Source organism: Pleurodeles waltl, chromosome 3_1 (genome assembly GCF_031143425.1).
Source record: "Pleurodeles waltl isolate 20211129_DDA chromosome 3_1, aPleWal1.hap1.20221129, whole genome shotgun sequence".
Lineage (NCBI taxonomy): Eukaryota > Metazoa > Chordata > Amphibia > Caudata > Salamandridae > Pleurodeles > Pleurodeles waltl.
In genome coordinates, this window is record NC_090440.1 from 1,459,199,257 (window position 1) to 1,459,225,890 (window position 26,634).

The 26,634-nt window shown below is 43.4% G+C and overlaps 1 protein-coding gene across 1 annotated transcript in view; it reads right to left on the reverse strand.

Moving 5' to 3' along the window:
- Positions 1-490: 490 nt before the first annotated feature.
- LOC138285299 (ficolin-3-like) overlaps positions 491-26,634 on the reverse strand; it is a 151,506-nt gene continuing 125,362 nt past the window's right edge. Inside the window, exon 8 of the mRNA XM_069225042.1 lies at positions 491-1,399. Within this exon, the coding sequence (XP_069081143.1) occupies positions 1,158-1,399 (242 nt within the window). The 3' untranslated portion in view covers positions 491-1,157. The remainder of the gene's footprint in view (positions 1,400-26,634) is intronic.

Below are 26,634 nucleotides of genomic sequence, written 5' to 3' on the forward strand. Positions count from 1 at the left end.
TAACTTTTATACTTCAAGTGTTCCATATGCATTATTTGAATCCACATATTGACAACAGATGTGAAAAGAAATTAATGGCATTTTCAACACTGATGTTCCATTCAAACTTGTTAATATAGTACTTGGAATCGTATTTTAGAATTGTCTAACTTTCTCCCTTTACAAGTGGATTGACTTCTTAATTGTTATTAATTTTCAACAAATAAAATACTGGATTGTAGGAATGCTTCTAACGCTGAGTGTAAACCATGGTGGCGTGGCATTTGTTCTAACCAAAGATTGGATCAAGCCTTTGCAGCAACTGTATTGTTAAATGTTGAAGAACAAATAGTACTGTCTCCACTTACAACATGGTATGTAACTCAAATTTTGACTTAATGTTTAAACAAGTATATTTAGTTCATCCTTCCAAATCTCTGGAAATGTCTATACTCTCTGTTTTATATATAGATTTATAAATGTCACACTGAAGATTCAATGCAAATGATAATTTGATCAATATATATTTATTGATACACAGAGCAACTGACATAGAAAACAGCTCATTTGCCCCAGAAGGCATTCTACTAACAGTTGGGAGTTCAGGAATATATAGGCTAATTCACCAACCCTTCACAATTAAACAAGTATGGCATTCTAGAAAGACAAAAGATGTGAGGATATGTGTCCTAACAGCCAGAGCTGTGGAGTTTGGACCTTGGGAAAAAGGTTTGATTACTGCAAAAGTTCAACGCTCTGTGATTCTGGGTAAATCACATAATCTCCCCAACCCTAATAAACAAATCTGATACTTAATCCCCTCAACCCTAATAAACAAATCTGACCTAAAAAGTAAAGAAAAAACAGATGCACCTGTAAAATACTCTAATACCCTTGGCACAAGTTCACGTTATATAAAAATTGCAAATAAAAAAACTTCTGTTATTTTAGATACAAGGGGCATCTTTCTAATACTAGTTGTAACAGAAGTGAACTATCAGATCAGTTGATTCGATCAGCTGAAGCATCATAACTACCAGAAAAAAATAGCACATGGACCATGTCAACAACATTCTAAAAACTAAGTTGGCACCAACTGTTTTCAGCAATTCACAATCTAGACAAAAAGAAATTACATAAATATAATCCACAGATCCCTATGTCTGTCGGCCTCCATCCTAGCGAAACTTCATCTCGGTGCACTTGTATGACTTGCTGATGCCGTTGCCTGTGGCCCAGTCAACACCATATCGGTAGGCTTCTTGGCCATTGACCGCATAGCGAGCATTCAGATTGGACCGATAGCAGGTGTAATACCACCAGGCACCCTGCACAGTTTTTGCACAATTTTGTTCCATGTCATCATTGTCCCGGTCATGGGTGGAAAAGGGTTTTCCACTGTGTGTGGATAAGGAGTCCCCTGTTGAAATAAGAAGCACAGAGAATTAGAAAATATAAGTGACCCTGTAAAACAAAGGGGTTAGAGAAGATTCAGAAAGGCTTAGAGAAAAGGCATCAATGGTGTAGTCAAGACTTCTGGTTCTCATAGGACTTAGCCTTGCCAGTGCATCAAGGACCAAGCAGGCCAGTAAACACCATTCTGTGTAGTGAAGTACCAGGGATCTATAGAGTGAAGCAGGAGAACAGCACTGAAAAACTGGTTACGACACTTTCAGGAAAGATCCCCAGGAACTGTTTCCCCATGGAGAGTTTCTTTTATTCCTTCTTCCTTCCCTTCTCTATTCATCTTTCCATTTTTCAGTCCTCTTTCTGATTTTTCTTTATTTTGCTTAAAGCCATTTTCTACCTCCATATTCCTTTTTTCCTTCCTTCTTTCTTTTGCACTTTACGTCAATTTGCATCTCATCGTTTCCTTGTGATTTTCATCTTCCCCTTTTGTCTCTGTAACCATGTGCTTCTGTGGTAACCTCTGGCCTGACACCACAACTGTTTCATGCTGTCTTCTTTCTCTTATTCATCCTTTTTTGTTTCTGTTTTGCTATCTCAGAGTCCCCATCTAAATACTAAATCGCCATTTAAAAGAATTTGAGCTGTCCAGTGACTAACCTGCCTAAGCTGGCTTAGCAGGTGCTTCACCATGACCTTGTTCACGCACAGCAATAGTTTAGATCATGCATTTCTTTAAATTACACTTTTTTCTCCTGGATATACCTACTATAGAGTGCGTATATTGGGACAGGGGAGATAACGGTTTTGGCAAATGTCGGGGGGAACATTAATAGTCTACCTAAATTGCAGAATATGCCATTATTTTTCTTTCACAATCGTGATGCCCTGACCTTTGGCTAGCTCTTGATTGTGGATGGTTAGCTGTTGGAGCTGGACTCCTTGACATCATTTAGCGATCAGCAGTGGTTGCACCTGTGACACCTGGCTAGTCTCTTGCAACTCCTGGTACTGCCTTTTCCACCACTGACATAAAAGGCAGCACAATTAGTGCCAAGAACACAGAGGTGACTCACCCTTATGTGCGTTGTGGCTCCACCCTACTTGTTTATGTTGCATTTTTTACTGTACCATTAATGAATAATACTGTGTTAGACAGTAGTAGTGAGATAATAAATGGCACACCAGGAGTTGAAACAGGACCTTCGTCAGCAGCTGAGATAAGTAAAAGTAAATGCTTTAAAATGTATTTTGTGTGCATGTGTGTGGGTGAGTGTGTGTTTTTGTGACAGAGAGTGTGCGTGTCCGTATGTGTGAGAAAGTGTGTGTGAGTGAGGCTGCATATTACCAAGTGACCATGACTTTGTCAGAGTGATTGAGAATGATTGAGTGGGAGTAGAGGTGACTTCTGGTGAGGGAGCAAGAGTGAGTGAGAATCAATAAGAATGGGTGTTAAAAATAGTAGAGAGTTGAGGGGATGTGAGTGAGAGTGAGCGTGAGTGAGAATGTGTGTGTGGCAGTGGGTATAACTGTAAATGAGAATAAGTGATTCCAAGCGTGTGAGAATAGGCAAGAATGACTCAATGAAAATAAGTCAGTGAATGTGAGTTAGGGTGAGTGAGAAAGTATGAGTAAGACTAAGAGTAAATAAAAGTGACTGAATGAAAAATTGAGTCAGAATAAGTGCCAATAAGTAGGACTAAGTGAGAATGAGTGACAGAGCATAAGGGTGAGCACAAGTGAATGTGAGTGGGTGAGAAAGTATGGATGAGTCAAAGTGAGTGCATATGAGTAAGAGTGAGAGCAGGAGGTCATTGAAAATGAATCAGTGAGTGCAAGAGAAAATAAGTGAGTGTGAAAGATTGAGCACACTGGCATACTGAAGGAAATTCATGGCAAGGGGGTGTTTCTGGCAAGATGGTCCCAAAGGCTCATTGAAGTTAATTGTTGGCATATGAGGGAGGGCAACCCTGACATACGGGGGCAATACTGACAAAATAGTGGCCCTGACATACTAGAGGACATTTTTCACATAAAGAGCTAAAGAGCACCCACAGTACATGGTAATAGCAACATTCTGTCACAGGAATATTGTGTAACATTGTGTCTAAGGGTGGGTCCATTCCATATGGTGGTAACCATGACAGAATGCTGGTCCTGGCACAATGTAGTTAATTTTTTATGGAAAGGCACATCTATAGCATATTTTGAAACAAATGTGGTCAACTACTGGGGAGCATCACATTTCCTTGGCTTGGTACAATGTGAAAGGATTTGATTATTTAATGAGTGTCCTTTTAGGGCCAATAACTTCTGAGAAAATGTATCTGAAAATTGTGCTTTAAGACACACTTTTTGACCTGATTATTTTAAAGATTTTAACTGGAGGAGAGCTCCTCGAAGTTTCCATAGAAGAGATCGTACACATTGCTTCACTCGCTCCCGAAAATTCAGGGCAAGTATTACACCTCACATACTTTTAGTTTATGCTGTGCGCCAGTGGCATTACAAAAGTTAACCCCCTCCCCCCTGCAAAGTACCTGTAGAGGGGCCCCTTCCCTCTGGACCCAGTCAGGGGCCTGCCGCCCCTGTACAGTGTACTGTGCTGAGGGGAGCCCCCCAGAGCTCACCTCGCAACTCACCGCTGGGGCTGCGGGGCCTTTGTTACACCCCTGCTGTGCACCTGTGTATGGGTGAGCATTACCCCTCTCCACTTTCAAACATAATAAGCTGCCACTGCAAGAATACAGGGAAAACAGTGGCTTCATGGCCACTGGTTACTTTCTGTACCTTCCACTGAGGGCTAGACCTTATGTTTAGTGAAATAAATTCAGAAGTGCAATGCGCACTCTTTATGATTAAATAAAAAAGGAAATTAAAACATTTTTTAACAAGTTGTTGCCTATTTTTAATAAAGAATAAATGAAGCCAGTAACTTAGGGCCAGATGTAGGAAACTTTTGCGAGTTGCAAATGGCCCGAATCGCAATTTGCGACACTGCAAAATCAGAAATGGGATGCAAAAATCCCATTTCCGACTCGCAAAATGCAACGCGAGCCATTACCGACTCGCAAAAATAGCGACCCCATTTTGCGACTCGCAAATACGAAGTTGCAATTTGCGAGTCGCAACCCAAATACAATAGCCACTCGCAAATTGCGACTAGTCGCAAAAAGCCCATTTTGCACTTCCAATTTACCACTAACTCAGAGCATGTGGTAACCATTACCAAAGTATAAAAGGAGACCCAGAAGGCATCTGGGTTACTCAAGATGGCGGAGATATATTTGATAGGAATGAGGAGGCGAGCCCACGCCGCACAGCAGAGGATGAGGAGGAGCCAGAGACAGGAGAAGATATACAGAACCAGGCAGACACTTTTCCAACAAACTGAGGAGGAGATTTATGATAAATATAGACTCAGCAGTGCACCTATACTAGATTTAATAGAATTACTCAAACCACAGCTACAACGCCAGACTGTGCGCGGCTGCGCCATCCCTACGAATGTGCAAGTGCTTTGCTCACTGCACCTCTTGGCCTCTGGTAGCTATCAGGGGGTCATTGCCATGGCAGGTGGGGTATCCCAAAGTTCACTCTCACGGTTCTTCAGGGCATTCCTAGATGCCTTACTCACACACATGTCCAGATACATATACCTACCCAGGAATGAGGCAGAAATCAACAGCACCAAGTTGGAATTCTACAGGATTGCCAACTTCCTCCATGTCATAGGGTGTGTAGACTGGACACATATACAAATATGCCCTCCTGCAAATCTGGAATATCTGTTCCGCAATAGGAAGTGTACCCACTCACTCAACATCCAGGTGGTATGTGACGCCCATTATGTTATCACTGACATGGTTGCCAAATTTCCAGGGAGTACACATGACTTCTACATTTTCAGGCACAGTGGGATACACCAATGCCTAGAACGTGGGGAGTTTGGAGACGGATACCTCCTAGGTATAGCTGAATGCACCTTGCAGACATACACACAGGTCAATGAGGAACCCATCTATGCCCAGCTAGCATTGCACATTTTGTGCCAAACAGGTGACAGTGGATATTTACTTCGACCATGGATACTTACCCCGTACTTAACACCCAGCAATGAGACAGAGAGGCGATACAACAGTGCACATAAGAGGACCAGAAATGTCATAGAACGGACCTTTGGACTGCTGAAAGCAAGATTCAGATGCCTCCACAGAAGTGGAGGTGCCCTCCAGTATACCCCAATAACAGCTTTCAAGATTGTTGTCACATGAGCTATACTGCACAACATTGCCACCAGACGTGGGCTACCTCTCACCCCTGAAGACCCAGATTCGGAGGATGAAGAGCAAGAGCTACCACATCGCCATCATGGGGATAGAAGCATCGCAAATCAAGGCAGACTGACATGGGAACACATTGCAAACCAATACTTTGGAAGGTACGTGCTAACTGTCACCACACTCACTAATGTCACACACAAAGAGTCCAGGTGTTAAGTGGAACTAACAAGTGATTTCATTTGTGCAACCAAAAAAACTATATACATTGTCAACAGTTCAGGGGCTGTAACAGTCATCCTGGCATGAGGACACATTGACCTCATGTGCCCCAACCCCAGGACAGTGTGGAGCTCATATCCTACGCCGGCGTCGGCCAGCATGGCTGGTACCAGGGGTGTCAGCAGTGCCCTGCCTTGCGCTTCCACTGCACAACACCCTGGTGTCACTGGCAGAGACACTGCTGATGGTGGAGCCCTCCTTGCTATCTTGCAGCGTGTCAGCCGCGCCCCTGGCCACCTCCCGTGCCTCCATTATATCAACAGCGTGGCTGAGCCGGCCCAGTCCACGTGCCACATCACTGGCATAGTGGCCCATGTCAACTTGGAGGCTGACCGTGCGCCTAGAAAGGCCAGTAGTGTTCACAGCCAGCCTGACTATGGAGGCAGACATGCGGTCCAGCCGGTTAAGTAGCTGCCTGTCACGACGCCTTGCACCCTCTGTCTGAGTTACGAGTCCAGCCACAAGTTGTCACATGGAGAGTGCAAGGTGGCCCACATGTGTGTTCATTTGTTGCAACTCCGTGTGTACAAGCTGCATGCTACTGCCTTGGTTTTGCATGATGCGCCGCAATGCCCCTGTAATTCTCCTAATCTCCTGTGTTTGCAGGCGCTGACCCCGTAGGAGTGCGGCCTCAGCACGCGACATGGAGGCATCCCCTGGCTCTGCCTGCCGCTCTGATGGTATATCTACACGTCGTCTGCGACGCAGTGGAGGCTCCGTGTCTTCTACAGTGGCACTGTGGCTGGAAACAGGTGCTGGATCACACACCAGTATGGCAACTGGTGTATCATGAGGGGACTGAGTGTTGGTGGTGCAGGTCTCAGTGGTGGCTGGTCCTGATTCATCTGTTGGCTGCTGGCTGACCAGTGGCCCCTGGATGCTTTGGCTGGTGGGGGTGTCTTGTGGGAGACCTGGGGGACATAGGGAACACACTGTCAGTATCTACTATCTGTTATCAACTTCCTAATAAACTGTTGCCTATCAACTGCCTACTTGACTACATTGCCCATAATGCACCATTCTGGTGGTTGCAACTCTGAAATGGAGCTATTTTGGTTGTGCATGCTACTGTGTACAAGGCGGGTGGGGGTATGGCATTATTGAGGGTACATGCATGTCTCATGGTACTCACCGGTTGATGGTCCTGGCTCTGAAGTATTTAGCTCTCCCATCCCGCACACTGCCTCAGGCTCAAGGGTCTCCTCTACTCTTTCCTCCAGGGGTGTGGGTGGTGGTATTGTGGACGGTCCCCCTCCAGTGCCCCTCATCTCCCGGAGCCGCTCTGCCACCCTCTCCTTGGTCCGGGAGCGCAGGTCATACCACCTTTTTTTGAGTTCTTCTATGCTCCAGTGGCTGACACCCAGGGAGTTCACTTTGTCTTGGATGTCCGTCCAGATTCTTCTCTTCTCCACCTCTGGCATGGTGAGGGCTGCCCTTCCAAAAAGTTGGTCATGGTTCTGGCAGCACTCCTCTGTCAGCACCTCCAGCTCTTTCTCTGCAAATATAAGTTTGTGGTTCCTTGGTGTCTCAGCCAAGGTAGCTGCTGTTCTTTCTGTTTGCAGTTCTGCTGTTTAAATGGGTGTGGTCCTCCCTCCTCCCAGGTGTATTTGTAAACTTCCTGGCTGTGATGTCATCATCATGAGCCAGGAAGTGTTTTCCAGAGGGTTCTGCAGCACCTGCATTCAATTTGCGGCACAGTCGCAATTTGCGACACCCACTCACAAATTCCGTGTCCGTTTTTAGCGCGGTCGCAAAAAGCGGCCTCGCAAACAGCGGACTCGCAATCTGCGGTGCGACTTCATTTGCGAGTCGCAAATTGAAGTCGTGTTTTCTTCTTGGATACCATTTAGCGAGTCGGAAATTGCGAGTCGCAACGACTCGCAATTTCCGACTTGCTAAATTTTTCCTACCTACATCTGGCCCTTAGTTCATATTCAAGATATTGTCTGCATCAATTAATTTGTTAATACAGGTGGACATAACTGCTATTGTTTTTTAAAATATTTTTTTTCCTCTCCCTTTCATTCATCTACAAATTCCTCATTGATGTATACATTAGTAAACTATTAAATGATGCTACTTTGTGGTATACATAATTTAGGCTCCCACTGTTGTTCTGTGGTTTGCAGCACTATACCTCTTCAAACGAAAACATAATTTACAGTTAATACAAAGAGAAAAAGTAATCTTTACTAGCATGTCGTGCCAGTGTCCTAATGTAGGTTATATCTAAAATAAACAATTGACTGTTGTGTTGTTATATTAATCGTGTAGTTTTTATGGAACTTCAGTGATGTTAACTATTTTGATAGTATCAGGGGTGAGGTCACGTGACATCACTTTCTGGAAAGATTCATGCCCAAAGGTCATATGTCACTTCTTGTCATAACATTATGGTCAATGAGCTTGTGGTGTACTTCCGCATACATGACAACCCTCCCTATTCAGGCGGGAGATTACTGATTTCAAAGCTAGTCTCCCACCTCCCAATTTCTGCATGTAAAAACCTGATTCATCTGCGGGCTTCAGCTGAAAGGGCCTGGTCTTATGTACCTTGGAGTATGCAGTGTCTGTAGCCTGCTTCTGCCGGCCAGTGCACAGCACTTGCATCAAGCTCTCTCTGCCTGCCATAGAAATTTCTAGGTGCTCCTGACACGTAAGGAAAAACAAAGTGCATTTGCGTCCTAATATCTGATCCTGCAGCAGCAAACTTGCAAATCCCATACATAACAGTAACCCAATTAAGGCCCCAATAGAAGTCAATGGGAGAAATACATTCTCCCGATTTGTTTCTAAAAATCTCCCACTTTTCTCTTCTACTATATTGACATATATGCTTCTGCTACCCCTGACATATGATGAATCAACATATATGGCTGGATGATCTCCCTCCCAAGACCCAGATGCACCAAAAGAGGTAAGAGATTTTTCTATGTAGGGTCTGGTAGGGAGGAGAGGTCCAGAGTCACCTGTTAACAGGTTAGGCAGTTTTTATGTGATTCAAACTGAGAAAAAGTAAAGTGCATGCATTTGCTATTTAGTGTTTTTAGGCAGGGTTGGACAATTACCTTCAAGGAATATGGCCAGAAGTTGTAAGGCTAAAAGGTAGTTCTCATGGGCTTGGAAGTGTGATTGCCTTCCACGGATATAAGCGGCCATTCCTAAGCCAACTTCCAAGCTTATGTCAGAGATGAGAAGCTGATCTTAGCTGCACAGGATACTTTGAAAGTACCACCAAACAGAGACCTGAACTGCCTGAATGCAAGGGAGTAAAGTGGCAGTATCTGAATTAGAATATGTGATGACATATGTTTCCCTATGCCCCCGTGGTCTCGAAGAAAAGCAGCTACCCTTAGCCATGTCCATAGTGTATGCTGCCTCTGCTTTAGACAAGTGTAGGACAGTGGTTTCCCCACCCTTCTCCAAAGTACACACCATTCTAACCTTTGGCAGCATCAGAGTTCTCTTCCCCTACCCTTGTGTGTAATGAGTCACTTCTGTATGACGCAGGATCACTATAGTCGGAGGAAGCCATATATGTTTGTGATGCCTGGTCTGAGAGTTGACAGCTTAGAGTGCAGGAAAATTGGCATAGGGAACTAAGTTGTCTCTCTTCCACCAAAGGGAAACCTGATCATTACATGTGTAGCCATTTGGTCCATAGTCTTGCAAGTAGTTGCAGGGGTGTGGCTGTCAGTGGCGCAGCCGGTGCAATGCACTGGAGCCCAGAGGTGGGAGGAGGCCCACCTACAACAGCCCCTTGTGCCCTTAATGGGCACCTAATTAACCTTGCTGGAGTTGTCACATTTGCTGTGTGTTCAAAGAGAGAGTTCAAATGTCATGCTAGTCTTCTGACAAATTGCTCCTTATTCTTTTACCTTGGAGACTGGTGTTTACTTTTCTTTCTTTTACTGCACAATGTGATGATTTTGTAATGTGAACTATGCGAAAGTATTGCTAGTGGGAACAGAAAAACTGTATGATGTTGTTTTCTTCTAACACACAGCAACATTTAAATACATATTAATGAACTACAAATATTTCAAAACGAAGAAACAGAAAAGCACAAATGAAGCACTTTTATTCCAGTTCTAAAGTGTGATGGAAACAAAGATTTTAATAGGGTCAAAACAAAGAAAAGTATTTTACTTGATGAAGCACAAATGACAAATATTTGTGGGAACCCAGTTTCCACAGATTATCGTTTGTGAGCTACATAAATTTACCAGTAAAATTGTATGTCTGTGCAAATTTAGTGGTCATTTCAATGGGAAATGTGCTGTCTGTAAATGATAGTGCTTACCAAACCATGCTTTAGTAATATATTTGTGACAGTGTGCTTTTAGATGTAACACTAACTACATACTACACCTTTACCACACTCCTGCGGAATGGCTGTTGCTCACTGGAAACACCTGTGCCCTCTGTGATGCTTGGAGTTTTCAGAATCACCATGAGTTCAGTGATGTAACATTGATGGCAACATCCTTAGTTTGAAAATTGTTCTAGCACTACTGCCTACTGGGCCTCAGGAGCTCATACAGCCCTGGGAGCTTGCTGTTAGCTCAGTTTGATTCTCTCAGCTGCAGGAGTCAGACTCCAAGCAGCAGAATCTATGGAAGTAACTGTGGAGACACTGTGAAGGCCTTATTGTGTGTGCACTAAATGGCCGAGCAGTGTGCATGCTCACTTTTGTAAATGCAGAGTGCACCATTGGGCCCTGGCTGCCTGATGCCTGCAGAGGTCAAAGAAGAAGTTATGCCTATGTTGCTGAGTAGCTTCTGATGACAAGACAATCACAGTAATCACTTTGTTTAGCCGGATGGGTGGAGGGCAGACAACGGCGTTTAGTAGAATAACATAGAAGTATTTAGGACAGAGTGCTGGAACTGGGAAAATGAATGATTTCAGAGTAGTTTTTTTATTGTATGATACCAAAAACACAGCTAACTTCAAACAACTTGTTGGGGTTGCTAATGCACAATTCTTCCTTATTAAAAAGAGAAGTAGGAATAGTTACCTTTCTGAGACCCATGGAAACCGAACAGAAAACAAGATGTTCCCAGAGTGATATACTGAGAGAGAGGGAACTCAAGTTACTGTTATATACAATACTCTATTAGAGGTGGGCAAGCCAACAACTGAACAGGGGGAGCCAAGTTAAGACTTTGTCTTGGCTCTAAAAGCCAATCGTAGCTGTAAGAGACCAGGCACAGACTGAGCAACGGAGACATTTGGCATGAAAATCATTCACCAAATATTATGTAAAAATATGGCAACGTGTCTTCAAAGTAAAAAAAAAAAAAAAAAAAATATTTTATAAGTGCGTCACCTAAGTATATCAGATTATATTACTGCATTGAAAGGCATTTATTAAAGGTGATCATTTTGTACTTGGAAACCCTCAAAATCCCTCACAACTCCCACCCCCAACCGGAACTCCATTTATAATACCATCAGTGAACTAAGTGAAAAGCCAGTTGTCATGTGCACCCTATATGTTGGCTATATTCTTATTTTACATGGAGCAACATTATAGTCCATTAAGTCAAACACAAGAGAGATTTTTGTAAGGCACATATCCTTACCTATTTCAAGGTTTTCCTATTTGCAACAATGAAAAACATAGGAGGCATAACACACTAAAAAGAATTGCCTAGGATCAAACAATTTGGTCGAGTGGCAAAGTGGGGATTGAGTCCTGGTTTTCCTTTCTCACATTGTTTGATTCAGCCATTAGATTGGTGTCCCATTCTCGCTCCTGTTTGACATCAAAGTTTAAAGCTTTGATTTTCATTCTCTGTGCCTAAGGTTAGAGCATCGATTACGGGCAAAAGCCACAAAAAATCTCAGCTCATTTTGGGCTTGAAGACTCAAAGGGACCTCAAGCTGAACCAGAGCCTGGCATCTGGCTTGAGTTTGCAGTGCCTCACCCACCTCTGTACTTCACTCCAGACACTCTGTGAAAGTAATAAACGTAGATGTTGTTGACAGTGCGACACCAGTTTTTTATGTGAGGATATTTTAGCTTGTATTGTTGATGACCAACTTGTACACATGCTGAGTGTAAGAGGAAATTACACTGTTACCAAATGCTGCACATGTTGTGTCTGTGTTTACAAACAGGCTTGTGCTGCTGGTGCTGTAGGTGCTGTCCATGTTCTGTAAATGCAAGGGAAGCTTGCATTGTTTCTAAATAAATCAGTATGTTTTCTATCCGTGTGATGGAAATGTGTACTCCTGCTTGATGCTGTACCTGTTTTGCATGTGGAAACCTTGGTAGGCCTGTGTATCCAGCTAGCACTCATACATCCCAGTGCTGTTCCTTTCACTTGTGCGAAAATCTGAACTGTTGATTGTTGCATGTAAGGAATGTGTTAAATGTGCTGCCCAGTACCACACTGGTTCCATGTCTTTGAAGGAAGCTTACAGTGGTCCTGCAATACCACACTTGTTCCATGTTTTCAAATGGAGTTCACACCGGCTAGACTTGCAGTACCACACTAGTTCCATGTCTTTGAAGCAATCTTGTACTGGCCCCGAATACCACACTTGCTCCATGTCTTTGAAGGTAATTTGCATTGGCCTTGCGGTGCCTCACGTTTTCCCTGTCTTTGAGTGAATTTTGCACAGGCCCTGCAGGAGCACATTTGTTCCACCTATTTGAAGGGAGATTAAACTCCCTGCCCCTGCAGTAGCATCCTTGCTCCATGTCTTTGAAGGAAGCTTGCACTGACTAGCACTGCAGTACCATAGTTGTTCCATGTCTTTAAAGGAAACTTGTACTGCTCGTGCAGTACCACACTTATTCTATGTCTTTCGGGGAAGACTGCTATGCTCTTGACCAGTGCTGTATGTCTTATGAGTGGGGGACCAAGGAGCCCCTGTACTCTTGCTCTCTGTGGTCTATTTCTATGTGTATTAGATCTGGCCAAAAGACAGTTTTAGCTTTCTTACCGACCTCATATTTTCTCGAAAATAAAAATAACACATAATCTTGCTTATAGAAAATGGACTTTAGGTAAACGCGTTTTAGTTATTCATCAGACTGTGTCCCTCACACATTAGTCCAGCCCTTCCGAAAAGCATACCTTAAATTGAAGAGCAGATCAGCCCTCTTTGGCCAATGGCTTTGTTGTCATTGTTTGGCTCTGTCTAGTAGACAACCACTGGTCTTTAGGATGTTAGGCAATCTGAGTAACAGTATTTTGCCTGCTTAATCTGTGTTCTGAATCCAGAGATGCCCAACCACATAAGATATTTCCTTTAGCTCACCCCTAGCAGCATACCTGCAAATGCAGACTAGTGCTAATTGAGTGATGAGAGCACCAGCTGCTTCGCTGCCATTGCTCCTAAACCACAACTTTCTTATGCAGAGCCCCACGCATCAATGCTGCAAGCTTAAAAGACATGCTGCCATCTGGAAAAAGTTGTCTGAATTATCTATAATTTTAGTTTTTAAAGATGGTAGACCAGTGTGGAGCTTTACATTTTTTATTTTTTTATTGAAGCACATGCCCTCCAATCCACATTTTTCTTTTCTTTCTCTTTCTTTCTTTAATTTAGCATATGCTTGCACTACAAAGGAAACCACAACCTTGCTTTTTAGAATGCAAATGGAGATGGTTTTTACTGCCAAGAGTCTTCCTGCAAAAGTCCACAACTGCAGTGTAGGGAGTTTAAATACAATAGCGTGCATATGAAAAAAGTAGTGAGTTTTTACATGACAGATGCAGACCCTGTCCAAGAAGGGTGAGGAGTGCTGAGGGCAGCTAAGAGACTGGATGTAACTCCCCAGTGAGGCTACACAGTTACTTTATTTGCACTAGGGCTCAGGGTAACCTAGCTATTCCACTGAGTAGCTGAAGTAATCCTGGAAGGATAAACCTGACTTTACCCCTAAAGGGAACAATGTGAAGAGCTTCGATTAGGGCAGCAAGGGCGGGAGAAGAGGGCAAATTAGGTCAGGAAATAAAATCATTGCCCTCCAGGTTTCCTAAATTACTGTTCTTTGTGGAGCAAGGTCAGTAGATCTCAGTACTGAAACCGGATTTCAGAATGGACAGATGCCTAGCCTTCATGCCATCTGGGTGGATGCTAGGCAAATGACCAATGGTGTAACAATAGCCACCGCAGCCCGTCCTCCAGGGGGCCCCTCCAGTACTCTGTACGGGGCGGTCCACAGGCCTGAGAGCACCTGACTGGTTCTGAAGCATGGACGGAGGGTACCCTCCATGTATTTTGCAGCAGGTGCCCCCTCAAGCTTTGTTACGCCAGTGTAAAGTGACAAAATAATGAGTGTCCTCTGTGAATAAGGGTGAGAAGGCGAAGGAACCCCATGGCAATATCCTGCCTCTTCTGCTGCAAAATGTGCACATGCATCCATGTTACTTGAAATACTTACACCTATAGAAGTTGGGGCTAGATTAACAAATAAAAGCATGAACCCATGTATAAGTTTGAATATGGACATGCTGTATTGTTTGGTGGATGGCCCACTATTGTCAAGAGTGCAACAGACTGTTAGGCCTGCTACCCTGATGGACTATCATCTGCCCAATTGGAGATCACAGCTGACCTAGAAATGTTCTCTGTGGGAGGCTGCCATCTGCTAAATCGGTATTGGTGTTCACCAAACTTTTTTGTTTTTGAGAAAAAAAACTCTCAACGCCAGAATTTGTCTATGAGTAACAAAAACTAATGATCCCACATCCTGAGAGTTTTGTCACAGGGTGTTGGGGTCATTAATATATACTTTTTTGTCTCCAGCCATTAGAAGTTTTCTGGCAGTGATGGAGAGAAACAAAAGGTATAAGCCCGTAAACTCTAACGGGGTGAGTAGACTGATGTTCACATGCCGATGACACCTTTCTGGTGGTTCCACTGTCAGAAAACTGACGGTCATCTCCCAAACTCAGATTGGAGTGTGCAAACCAAAGGTTTGGTGGACAAGGCACTCTATTACGTTTGTAACAGAGTACCCTTAATAAACTTTATTAATTTTCTCTATAACTTATCATGCAGAGATTCCCTGCCCTCTCTGCAAAGTCTCCTTATGGTACGGTAAAGTATAGAGAAAATCTTTTCAAAAATAGCGTATGGACTCAAACAAAAATAGTACAAATAATTTATTGTTAAATATTAAAGTAAAGTCAATCTCTACATTTAATTTAGAACTAAATAAAATCACTATTAACGTAATTCTGCATTAAATATGTGATCCATTTAAAATATTAAATTAAATTGAAAAAATTCCGAAGTTAAATTCAAAAATAAATTCCCACCTAAAGTAGTTATATTTTTACTAAGCAATAATAATTATTGAAAATTGAATTTTATTTTATTAAAATGTATTGTTACATTGATTTTAAATGCAAGTAGTGTATACAAATGTTTAATAATTAATTAAAAATGTGTAATATTTCTATTTTTTACAATAAGTTATATTTATTTATATTTTTTACTGTTTTAAATAACTTGGGGCTAAATGTGTGAAATCACTTGTTTTTGATTTCCTAGTAGCGAATTTTTGCGATTAGCTATTAGGAAATCGCAAACTGCGATGTACAACAGTGTGTTTGACACTCTTAGTGATTCACAGTGGGTTGGAAATAGACCTGCCTCATGAGCAAGGTCATAATTTGCAACCCATTGTGAATGGCTACAATCACAGAGATGGTGGCCTGCTGAGCTCAGGAGACCACCATGTCTGTGATTGCTTTTTCAATAAAGCAATCTTTTTTGTTATGCAGCCCATTATCCTTAAAGGAAAACGGGATGCAGTACATAAAAGAAAAATGAAAGTTTTTTTTTCCTTTTTTAAGAGTAGGCAGTGGGCCATGGGTCCACTGCCTGCTCTTTAGAAATGTTTGCACCCCCATCTGCAAAGAGGAAGGAGTCCCTTGAGGACCTCTTCTCGTTTGCAAATGGATTACCACCAACTTGAAATTGGTGGTAACTGCAAATGTTTTGTGACCACATTTCATGTTGCAAATCATTCCTACATACCAGTGTAACTTGCTATTAGAAAGGGATGCCCTTGGCATGCTCCTTCCTAATACCAAATTGCTACCTGTTTTGCGATTCGGTAATCACAAAATAGGATTTTGTACTTTCAGCAATACATTTTTCTGTTGCAAATGGCCTGATTCGTAGAAAAAAGCTTTGTACATCTAGCTCTTAATTCCTAACGCCATAGTTTTCTATGGTAGGGTGTTGCAGTACCAGTGTTTGGCCATGTGTGGTGATGCACTTACCTTCTGAGCTGGAGTAGTTTACTATTGTCTTCGGGTCCATTTTGGATGTAGTAACTTTACAGGTGCAGTTTATGAATAGCACTAACCATACTCTTTTTTGGGTGGGTACATGGTCCTCCCTAAACCCCTCCCTTGACTCTCCCTCACTCTGCCTAAACCCCTCCTTAATCCTCCCTAATCTTTGCTCTTTTAGTTGTAAGTAACACCATTTTTACAGCAGCTCCCCTCTGGCCCTCCCAGATTTACTCCTAAAACATATACCTATGTGTGTGGAGACTGCACAGTCAGGGTGGAGATTTACACAAAGGAAAACATGAGAGAGGCGGAGGCGGAAACTCTGCATGTAGGTATGTGAATAGCATTTTGTAGTACGTTTGCAGTGCTATTGTGACACTGCAAAAGTGCTACAAAATGCAATTTATGAACATACTCCTCCCTGTCCAACTACTGTAAAAATAATTCCTACTCCTCAAGGCATTAGCTCACTGTTGGAAATAACAGATTGTAGGATCTCTTGCAGTGTTATGCACTATTAATGACACCCAAACATTTGTACTGTCCTGAGGAATACAGCAAACCTTTATTTCATCAGAAACTGTACGTCTTCTGCCACCACATTGAGACTGCTTGAAATCGTCCACTTTGTTCTGTCAGAAAAACGAGTTCGGTTCAAACACATGATGGCAAGAGAAGTTCATTAACTATTACTGAACCGCTCTGGGTCCTGCGACAGGGGAGCTACCATCATTCTTGGCTAAAATGTCTGCAAACAGTTGCTTTGAGTTTATTTATCTTCGTGAATAGGCCACATATCTCCAATGCATGGTTTATTTTCTGTATGATATTTAACTGTTTCATATTTCAAAAGAAGATGAACTTTATTACTGTCACATTGCCACCACCTACCTAACCTAACTGTGCACTGAGTAGGGGAAAACAATATATTACCTTGGGAAACTATTATGTTGATAGATTTGAATACCTGAGAGCAGACTCAGATATCCATCCTTCAGAGGCTGATACGCGGAGTGCCGTTGAAATGGGTAATGTTACAGCCTGAAATTTGCAGTGCTTATAATACAGTAAAAGTGTAGTTTAAAGCACTACATGAAAGCTTCCTCAAAAGATACTTTTCTCTACTCAAATGTGCTGCCCATCAGTGGCCATGTTACACAGGTTGTACTGCTCCATACTGCGCACCTTTAAAAAGATTCTAAATAAAGGAAGATGGGTGCTTTAAAAAGAAAAAAATGTTTTGCATTTAGAAAAACGTCAGTGACTCAGAGCATGGCAGAGGTTCTCTGGTCAACTATCTATCTTGGTGAGGGGGGCTGCATGGCCCTTCCACTTTTTATTGATTTCGGCCGCGAAGGAAGAATTGCTCTGGAGGTAATTAAGCTTTGGGAATGGTGTCATGAGGCCCCCTTTTTAATTGATTTTGACCCCTGGGGATGGGGTCCCTAGGGCCTGTCCAGGCTGAGGGAGGTTCTTTAGAGAAATTGGCCCTGCAGATGGGGTCGCTGGGGCCTGCAAAGTCTCGTGGTGGGGGGCTGCGCATTCCTCTCCCCTTAATTGACATACCCGACCCCGCAATGGAGTCCCTAGGGCCCAAAATGGGCTTCGGGAGGAGGGCCCTAACCCCGCCTCCTCCCCATAAATGTATTTTTAAACATGGTAGCTGCTACTTTATTTTATTGGCACAGTTGCAGCAAAAATTGAAGATTATTTTGTATTTGGACCCCAGGTGGCCCCTCTGGGTCCCCTCACGGCCTGGGAGGGCAGGGAATAGTTACCCTGCCCCCTTGGTTTTCTTTTTTTATTTTCAAGATAGCACTCCAGAGGCCAGATGTACGAAAATGCAGTTTTGCATTTCTTAAATAGCATCTTCATAAAAAGCGCTATTTAAGAAATGTAAAATGCAATGTACAAATATACAGATTTTCTGATAGCGATTGCTGCAAAGTAGGAATTGCTATTAGGAAATCAGTATTAAGAAACAGGGATGCACCTGTGGAACACACATATGCCTAAGGGGCATGTGTGTGCTCTATTGCAAGCACCTTGGGTTGCTTTTTTTCACCGACTTTAAGTTGGTGGTAACTGCATCTCCAAAATGCCCAAATCGCATTTTGGAAATGCATGGTACATCAGAATAGGAAATGCAAATAGGCAATTCCTATTTGCATTTCCCATTCTGGGAATCACAAATTGCGATTTCTTTCGGATAGAAATTGCAAACTGAGCTTCCTTAAAGGGTTTTGTATATTAGCAAAGCCCAGTTTGCATTTCTTGACTGCCCGAAGTACCAATTCACACCGTTAAGAAATGCAAACAGGCTTCGTACATCTGGCCCTAAGTCCCCAAGTCCTGTAATGGCAGCCGGAACCATTTTTCTCATGACGCAAACGTCCTGATATACAATATATTTTTACCTTAATTTATTAAAAACAAATGAAATAATTCACACCAAATTACCCAAAGCACAATCTGTAGGCCACAAGCTAGATTCCTGACAAATTTGGTGTAATTCTGTTCAGCAGTTTTTGCGGTAGCGCTACCTAAAGAAGTGTATCGAAAATCCATGGAGATTTTGCATTTAGGGCCCTCCCTTTACAGGCCACCCTGAAACTTTCCATGCACAAACTAGGCAAAAAGAAAAAAACATTGAAAAGTGATTGCCATTACCCTGTATCAAGAACAAATTCACTTCCTTACTGACAAACTTAAAATCATCATCAGAACCAAAAAGGATGGAAATCCATTGCTCAGGAAAACTTCCTTTAGAAATCAATCATACTTCTGGTATTGGGTTCTCTAAAGAAATTAATTTTTGGCCATTTAGATTAGTAATCTAAGTAATTCACATATTTTCCTCAAGTTCTTTTACAGACTCTTTAGATGTTTGAATGCTCTTTGCAGTTTTTATTGTTTTTTCGAGTGATGGATTATGGATTAACTATTGAATGCAGTTTCTTTTGAATTGTCTTATCAGTACATTTAACAATGAATTGATCCCTTAGCAACTGGTCAGTAAAAAGCTTCAAACTGACAATCAGCAACTAGCCTTCCCAACTTAGAGATGTAGGCAACCTTCACTGCAGTTGTGTTCCCTTTTATAAAAAGTGTGTCTAATTACTACCAGGCTTTGTTGAGCGTCAAACCTGAGTTCAAGGTTTCAAACAGCTTCATAAAAACTCTTCTTCACCCTCATTCAAAGGGCACAGTGCCAAATGTTTGAAGATTGCTTTCCCTCCAAAACCTAAATAATGATGCAGGAGAAATGTTTTGCTTTCTGGGGGGAAAACAGATGCACCAATTGCTTACCAGGAGCTTTCAAAAACTGTGGAGGAGGATTCAGAGACTGCATTGTTCAGTTGGGATCAGCACAATACATAAAGTCCAGAGAATCCTCTTTAAGAGGTCATCTAGGTATAGATCTTCCTATATCAAAAGAAATGAGCAATGGAACATATAATTCATACTTATAAACTTAGGTTGTTGCTTATTGGTACAGCAACATGATAAGCGTGTTTCACTGTGAAACATCAGGGTGTGCATACTACTGTTGAAAAAGAGATGTTGTTGAGACACACTAAACATGGAAAGATTTTTACTGGAAATGAAAACGGAGCTATAAGGAACAAACGTCCCTAAGCGTACACATAACAAATAATGCACAGGAAATATTCAAAACAATGAGTAATGTATTTGTATGAAAAGGTTAAAAAAGTTCTTTTAGGGGTATGTACCACCTACAGGGCACACTAAAGCAGGTATTACACAAACAAACAGGCAAAACAACAAGGTTGCAACATCAAGAATTACATAGAAACAGAAGGTCACATTTCTTATTAAAACAAACAACTACTGTACCCAAATGAGCAATTTTAAAAATTCATTTGGGTCAGAGTGATTTGGTTGATGACGTTTTGATCCCCTAAGCATATGGGATCATCATCAGGACAATACAATATTTGCCTGGTTGCATAATTTATATACAATAAATCAATGAATACTCATTGCGACCTAATAAATGGTGAATTGCAGCCAAGTAATCAAAAGGTCACATTTCTTATTAAAAGAAAACACTACTGCACCCAAAATATAATTTTTATAAATTCACTTGGGTCATAGTAATTTGGATTGACGATGTCTTGATCCCCTAAGCATTTGGGATCATCATCAGGACAATACAATATTTGTCTGGCTACATAATTTATATACAATAAATCAATGAATACTCATTGCGACCTAATAAAAGGTGAATTGCAGCCAAGTAATCAAAAGGTCACATTTCTTATTAAAAGAAAACACTACTGCACCCAAAATATCATTTTTATAAATTCGGGTGGGTCATAGTAATTTGGATCGACAATATCTTGATCCCCTGAGTATATGGAATCATCAACAGGACAATACAATATTTGCTGGCTACATCATTTATATACAATAAATCAATGAATGCACATTGTGACCTGATAAAAGGTGAATTGCATCCACGTTCACAGCCGAGGAAAGATATTCAAATAGGGCATCATTCAAAAAGGAATAACTGGCAGGCCGACAGTTCCCCAGAATTTGACCTTCTCGGTAGAAGGGCTTCAGAGTCAGAATTCCAATCAATGGAAGGAAGCTCATAGTATTAAAATCCAGTACAGTAACTGACCAGTTGATTAGTATACAACCTGGATAATACTTATTGCGGGCAGTTTGTAGCCAACTCAATGCAGACTCTATTCAATATGAACCAGAGTGTCAAACATGATGGAAATCATAGCGGTCATGCCCAGAGCTAATACCCTGTCAGAAGGATGGTGGGCAGCAAAAGAGGGCTTCCCATGGCGCACCATGAAGGACCTCACCAAACAGGCATTCCAATGAAAATCAATGAAACAAGAACAAAGGCAAAACAATAATGAGTCAAGCACATCATTGTGAAGCACAGATAATTACCAAGGTATATAAATCACTGTAAAGTATTAATTGGGCATACAAGATAAATTATACACTAGTTACCTAAGTGGTCTGAGAATCACCCTGAAGCGCAATTGTTTATAAAAGAGTTGTGTGCATCGTCATGAGGCATAAATGCAACATAATGTACCTTACAACCCATGGACCCTTCAGATTGTCAGTATGTGTAACAACAACCAAAATGGTGCCACATATTTATGAGTGTGCATAGATGAACAAGTTACTTACCTTCGATAACACCTTATCTGGGACTGACTGTATTTAGATTCAGATTTCTTACCCTAAAATATTCCCCAGGAGTCAGACTGGATCTATAAATTTTTAAGCAGTATCCCTGTTCACCAGTAGGCGGCATCCCAGCATGCTGATGTCAGTTTCTTTTCACAACACCCCACGCCAGAAGCATGGAGCCACGAAGAACACTGACAAACTTGTGTGCATTTCAAAGGTCGTTAGAATGGTGACCCTTACACTGTAATCAGTTCATAGTAAGAGGAGCATGGGAGTGTGGTAAGGAATCTACGACTAAATAAAGCTTCTACCAGATAAGGCATTACTGAAGACAAGTAACTCGTTAAACTGATAGAGAATTCTAGCCGTAGATTCCTTATCTCAGACTAGGTACTCAAGTAATACCTCCCTGGAGGTGGGTATGCGAAACAGATTTTAGACTGAAAAGTCCTGCAAGGGCACATTACCTGTCACGATAGACCTGACTGTTCAGGCAGTATTGCTTTGTAAATGTGTGCAGATGTGCCCAAGTTGTTGTCTGGCAGATGTCCAAGACAGAAACTCCATGACCTTATTGAGTGCTCTCAGCCTTTGCTCTGGTGGCATGAGCACACAAACCCTCAGGGGTTGTTTCTTGGCCAGTGCATAGCAGATCTTTATGCAGAACACTATGCGTCTTGAGATGGCTCATTCCTGCACAGTTGTCCCTTTCTTGGCTCCTACATAGCCTTCAAAGAGATCATTATCCACCAAGAACTCCCTGGTACGAACGAGGTAGAAAGACAGCTCTTTTTTTGGGTCCTCCTCTTTAGAAGGATGAGGAGGTGCAAAGAAGGTAGGGAAGGTGCGTTTCCACCTACCAGAAAAGGTGTCACTCGCTTTGAAAGAAAGAAGGCACCTGTTTGAAGAACTAGCTTGTCTGGGTAGAAGGTGGTATAAAGATGGTAAGCAGAGAGTGCCTGCAGTCTCCTGGCCTTGATGGTCAGCAAAAGGACTGGACAGTGTGGAGTGGCTCAAAGGGTGTGCATATCAAAAAGGTCAAGACAAGATTTACTCACTTGGACATGATGAATGTCCTGGGCGGGAGGAAACATGTTTGGAGACCATGAGAAACAGAGTTACCACATGTGACTTGAGCAAAGAAGGATGGACTGGCAACTGCAAAAATGATTAAATAACTGATAGGTAACCTTTAAATCTGCCCAGAGCAGAGCCCTGCTGGGCCACAGATAAAACAATAACAAGACTTGAGAGAGGGGTGCAGGCAGAGGGTTGATGTTTTTGGATATACAGTAGAACATGCCACCTGGCTGCCGGAATAATGTTGCTGTTCAATCTCAATGTATGAACATGGAGGGCATGAAGGATAAGAAGGAGAACCTTCCCCTGTTGCTGCAACAGAAGATCCTCCCGAAGAGGCAGCCCAACCGGAGGACTGATGCTCATGCTCAATATCTCAGTATACCAGACTCTCCATGCCCAATATGGAGCCACTAGAATGACTTTGGCGCGGTCATTCTTGATGTTCTTGAGAACTCAGGGCAGGAGTGATATAGGCAGAAAGGCATACGGGAGGCAAGAACCCCACTTGAGATGAAAAGTGACTCTGGGTGAGAGTCACCTTGGTAAATCCAGCAAGCAAAACTGCTGACATTGCAAATTCTTGGCAGTGGTGAACAGATCTAACCAAGACTCTCCCCACTCTACAAAGGGCCCTTGCACCAGGTGTTGACCCACCAGAGAAAAACCCTGACATTCCGCCACGTCCAGAGATGCAGGGCTTCTTGATAAAGGGTCCTAGACCCCACCCTGCCCTGCCCTGCTTATTGCAGTACCACATGACAGGGGTGTTTTCTGTGAACACCTGCACCAGCCTTCCCCTTAAGGAGGGAAGAAAAGCTTTCAATGCCAATCAAATTCCCCGAACCTCCAACAGGCTGATATGGAGTCTGCACTCCCCCCTTGAGACCAGAGTCCTCTGATCCTCACCTCTCCCAGATGGCCATGTGAGCCTAGGAGTGACACATCTGTCACTATAGTCAGCTCTGGTTGTGGAAGGCACAGGAGTCTGCCACTAACCAGATCGCAGTTTGTCAGCCACCACTGCAGGTCTTTTGCAGTTCCCTCCAAGATGTGGATCATTGACAGAGAGATTCCCCTGATGCTGGTGCTTCAGGAGCCACTGTGGAGTCCGTATATGGCAACTGGCAATTGTGACTGTCAGGAGGCCATGAGGCCAAACAGCCACAGAGTAAGTCTCACCGAGATCCAGGATAGAGGCTGAAACATTGGTATCATAGTCTGACTATCCGGGACTCGGCGTTCAGGAGGATGGAGTGTCCAGAACCGCTCCGATGAAAGGGAGCGTCTGAGAAGGATCAGGTGTGACTTTGGCACATCAATAGTGAATCCCAGAAAGTGCAAGAGGTTCACCATAGTCTGGAGGTGGGACACGACTGCCTGGGGCAATCCTGTCCTCAACAGCCAATCGTCGAAGTAAGGAAAGACTGAAGCACCCAACCTCTGCAGATGTGCTGAAACCACCGCCATCACCTTGGTGAACACCTGAGCGGCACTGGTAAGGCTAAAGGGGAGCACAGCAAACTGAACGTGTTCCTGGTCCACCGTGAACCACAGGTAACGTCTGTGAGCAGGGAGGACAGGATGTGGAAATAAGTGTCCTGCAAGTCTATCTTCACCAGCCCGTCTTTAGAGTCCAGGGCGGACAGGATCTGTGCTAGAGTGAACATCTTGAGCTTCTCCTTTTTATGTGGAAGTTGAGAAGGCACAGGTATAGGGCAAGACTGAGGCCTCCTTCCTTCTTGGGCACCAAAAAGTAGCAGGAGTAGCAACCATGTCCTACTTCTGATGCCTGCCCACTCTCCCTTGGCCAAGAGAGACAACATTTCCTGATGGAGCAAGGAGGGATGGTCCTCTGTCAGCTGGTCATAAGTGGGAGACATGGGTAGAGGGATGCCCAGAAAGGGATGGAGTGGACCCTTTGGACTATCTGGAAAACCTTGTTAGATGTTATTGTTTGCCAGTGGTGCAGGTGATAGCGTGTCCTTCTTCCACTGGATGCCCATGCTGGTATGAGGGCACACTAAAGGGGTTTGGAGGCTTTGGCTGCCAGGAGAGTGGTAAACTTGAATGACCTTTTGCTAGCACCCCAACGTGGTCTGCGGGAACCTTGTCTTCAGCCACAAAAAGGCTGGGAAGCCTATTGGACATGGTGACTAGGTGGGAATGAATGTGGCTGGGAGCCACTTCTATAGTCACAAAAGGGGCAGAAGACAGACTGTGGTTGACGAGGGGCAATGGATAGGCCTAGGAGCTTGGCCTTAGCTCTGCTATCCTTATAGCACTCTAGCGCTGAGTCCACCTTCTCACCAAAAAGGCGAGAACCACCCAGAGCATGACCATCAACACATCTTGGACATTACTCGATAAACCAGTGGCTCTTAAGGCCCACTGACAATTAAATTGCTTTGCCTAGCTAGTCAGTCGTATCCAGTCTGCATATGATGGTGAAGTTTGCTGTGTCTCTGCCATCAGCAATTGCCTGTGACAGTATGCCACAGGTCTCCTCAGGTGTCAGGGGCTGCAATAGCGCAACCGAATCCTAGGCAGGTGATGTTCTTTCACTGCAGTGCTAGGCTTGTGGAAGAGATCATCCGCTTACCAAAGGTATTCAGCCTCTTAGATTCACTAGCCTGTGGGCTGGAAGGGAATGCACCAGATGACTCAGGAAGTGGAGGCTAAGACCAACAGTTCTCTAGGGTGGGGTGCTGAGCAAGGAAACTGTGTTCTGTAGGATGGCAGTTGGCAATTGTCCTGTGCACAGAAGCCCCTGTGCAGGTCTTGGACCAGGCCGGTAGTAGGACATTGATGAGGGATTCAATAAATGGGAAGGGTTCCTAGTGGGCAACTCCCTGTTGAAGCACCTCTGTCAAGACATTCATCTTCACTGTCACTGAGGACAACTGAAGGTCCAAGAACTCAGCTGTCCTTCTCACCTGTATTGCAAATGAGGCACCCTCCACCGTAGGGGGAGGAAACCAAGCCAGTGTCCGGCGAGGTGTCTCACCCAATTGCCCTCTGCATAATCCTAGGAATGCTGGCATCCATAAGGGTCCTCAGACTGCTCCCATTCATCTCCCTCTCCAGGTTTGAAAAAGGCACTAGCTCCAACTAGCAGGGCATGGTCCTGAGCGGCGCTGGAGCCGACATCAGACGACGCCGATCAGGCTCTGTGTTAGAGAAGGGAATGACAATGGGGATGATAGCGTGGGGGCATTGGCATTGCCAGGAGTGTCAGTACTGTACTGGGCACCTAGGAAGGTCATGGTCTTGTGGGCAGTGCCGCTCGGGATCCACCAAGGGATCTAAGGGACCCTGCTGGTGCTGAGGTCGAATCCACCAGCGGGAATCCAGTGCAGGCCCCTCCAAACCCGTGAGACACAAAGGCACTCCATAGGAGTCAGGCAGCCCAATTATGAAGTGCATGTGAACCACCTTTTAAAACTACGAACTATTATCCCTATGACCAGGCAATGACATTGCTAATGGTTGGTGGCTGCTGATTAAAAGTTGAGGAGTAAAGCACTTTTTATATAATCTTTTTTCTTTGATTTTCAATAAATGTGTGCAGTAACATACAGAAATTATAATAAAATGAAATCATGCCACTACTCAACATCGTCCCATCCCGCATCAACAGAGATAAATTATGTTGTAGTATTCCCACCATCTGTCACATGTCTTGTGGGACTTTTGGAGGCAAACCCTGGCTACATAAAAGGGCTTTTCCTGTTTTGCACATCAGTCCATTCTAGATCTTCATTTGAACAATGTTGGTGGGCCTCGGGATTTCTATTTGCATGCAATACCTCCCTTGGTGACCACAGTTGCCAGCCTTATAAGGCTGCGTTCCCCTCGGAATCCACTCACATCTTCCAGGAAGCCAAGCAGGGCTATTTTAGGACAAAGTTTGATAGGTCCGTCTTAAATTCATGAAAATGTTTTGGCCATTTGCATCCAGTAGCGTGCCACACTAGAGCATTATCACACCATATGAAAGAAGTCAGCCTCTGGGAACTAGCATCAGGCGCATCAGGGCTGAGGGAGCATCCCTGCATATCAAAGATGCTGTGGCGTGAACTAGGTACTTTGTAGATAGTGTATTTGGATTAGCCGCAAGCGTTACAAAATAGCAATCTCATGAG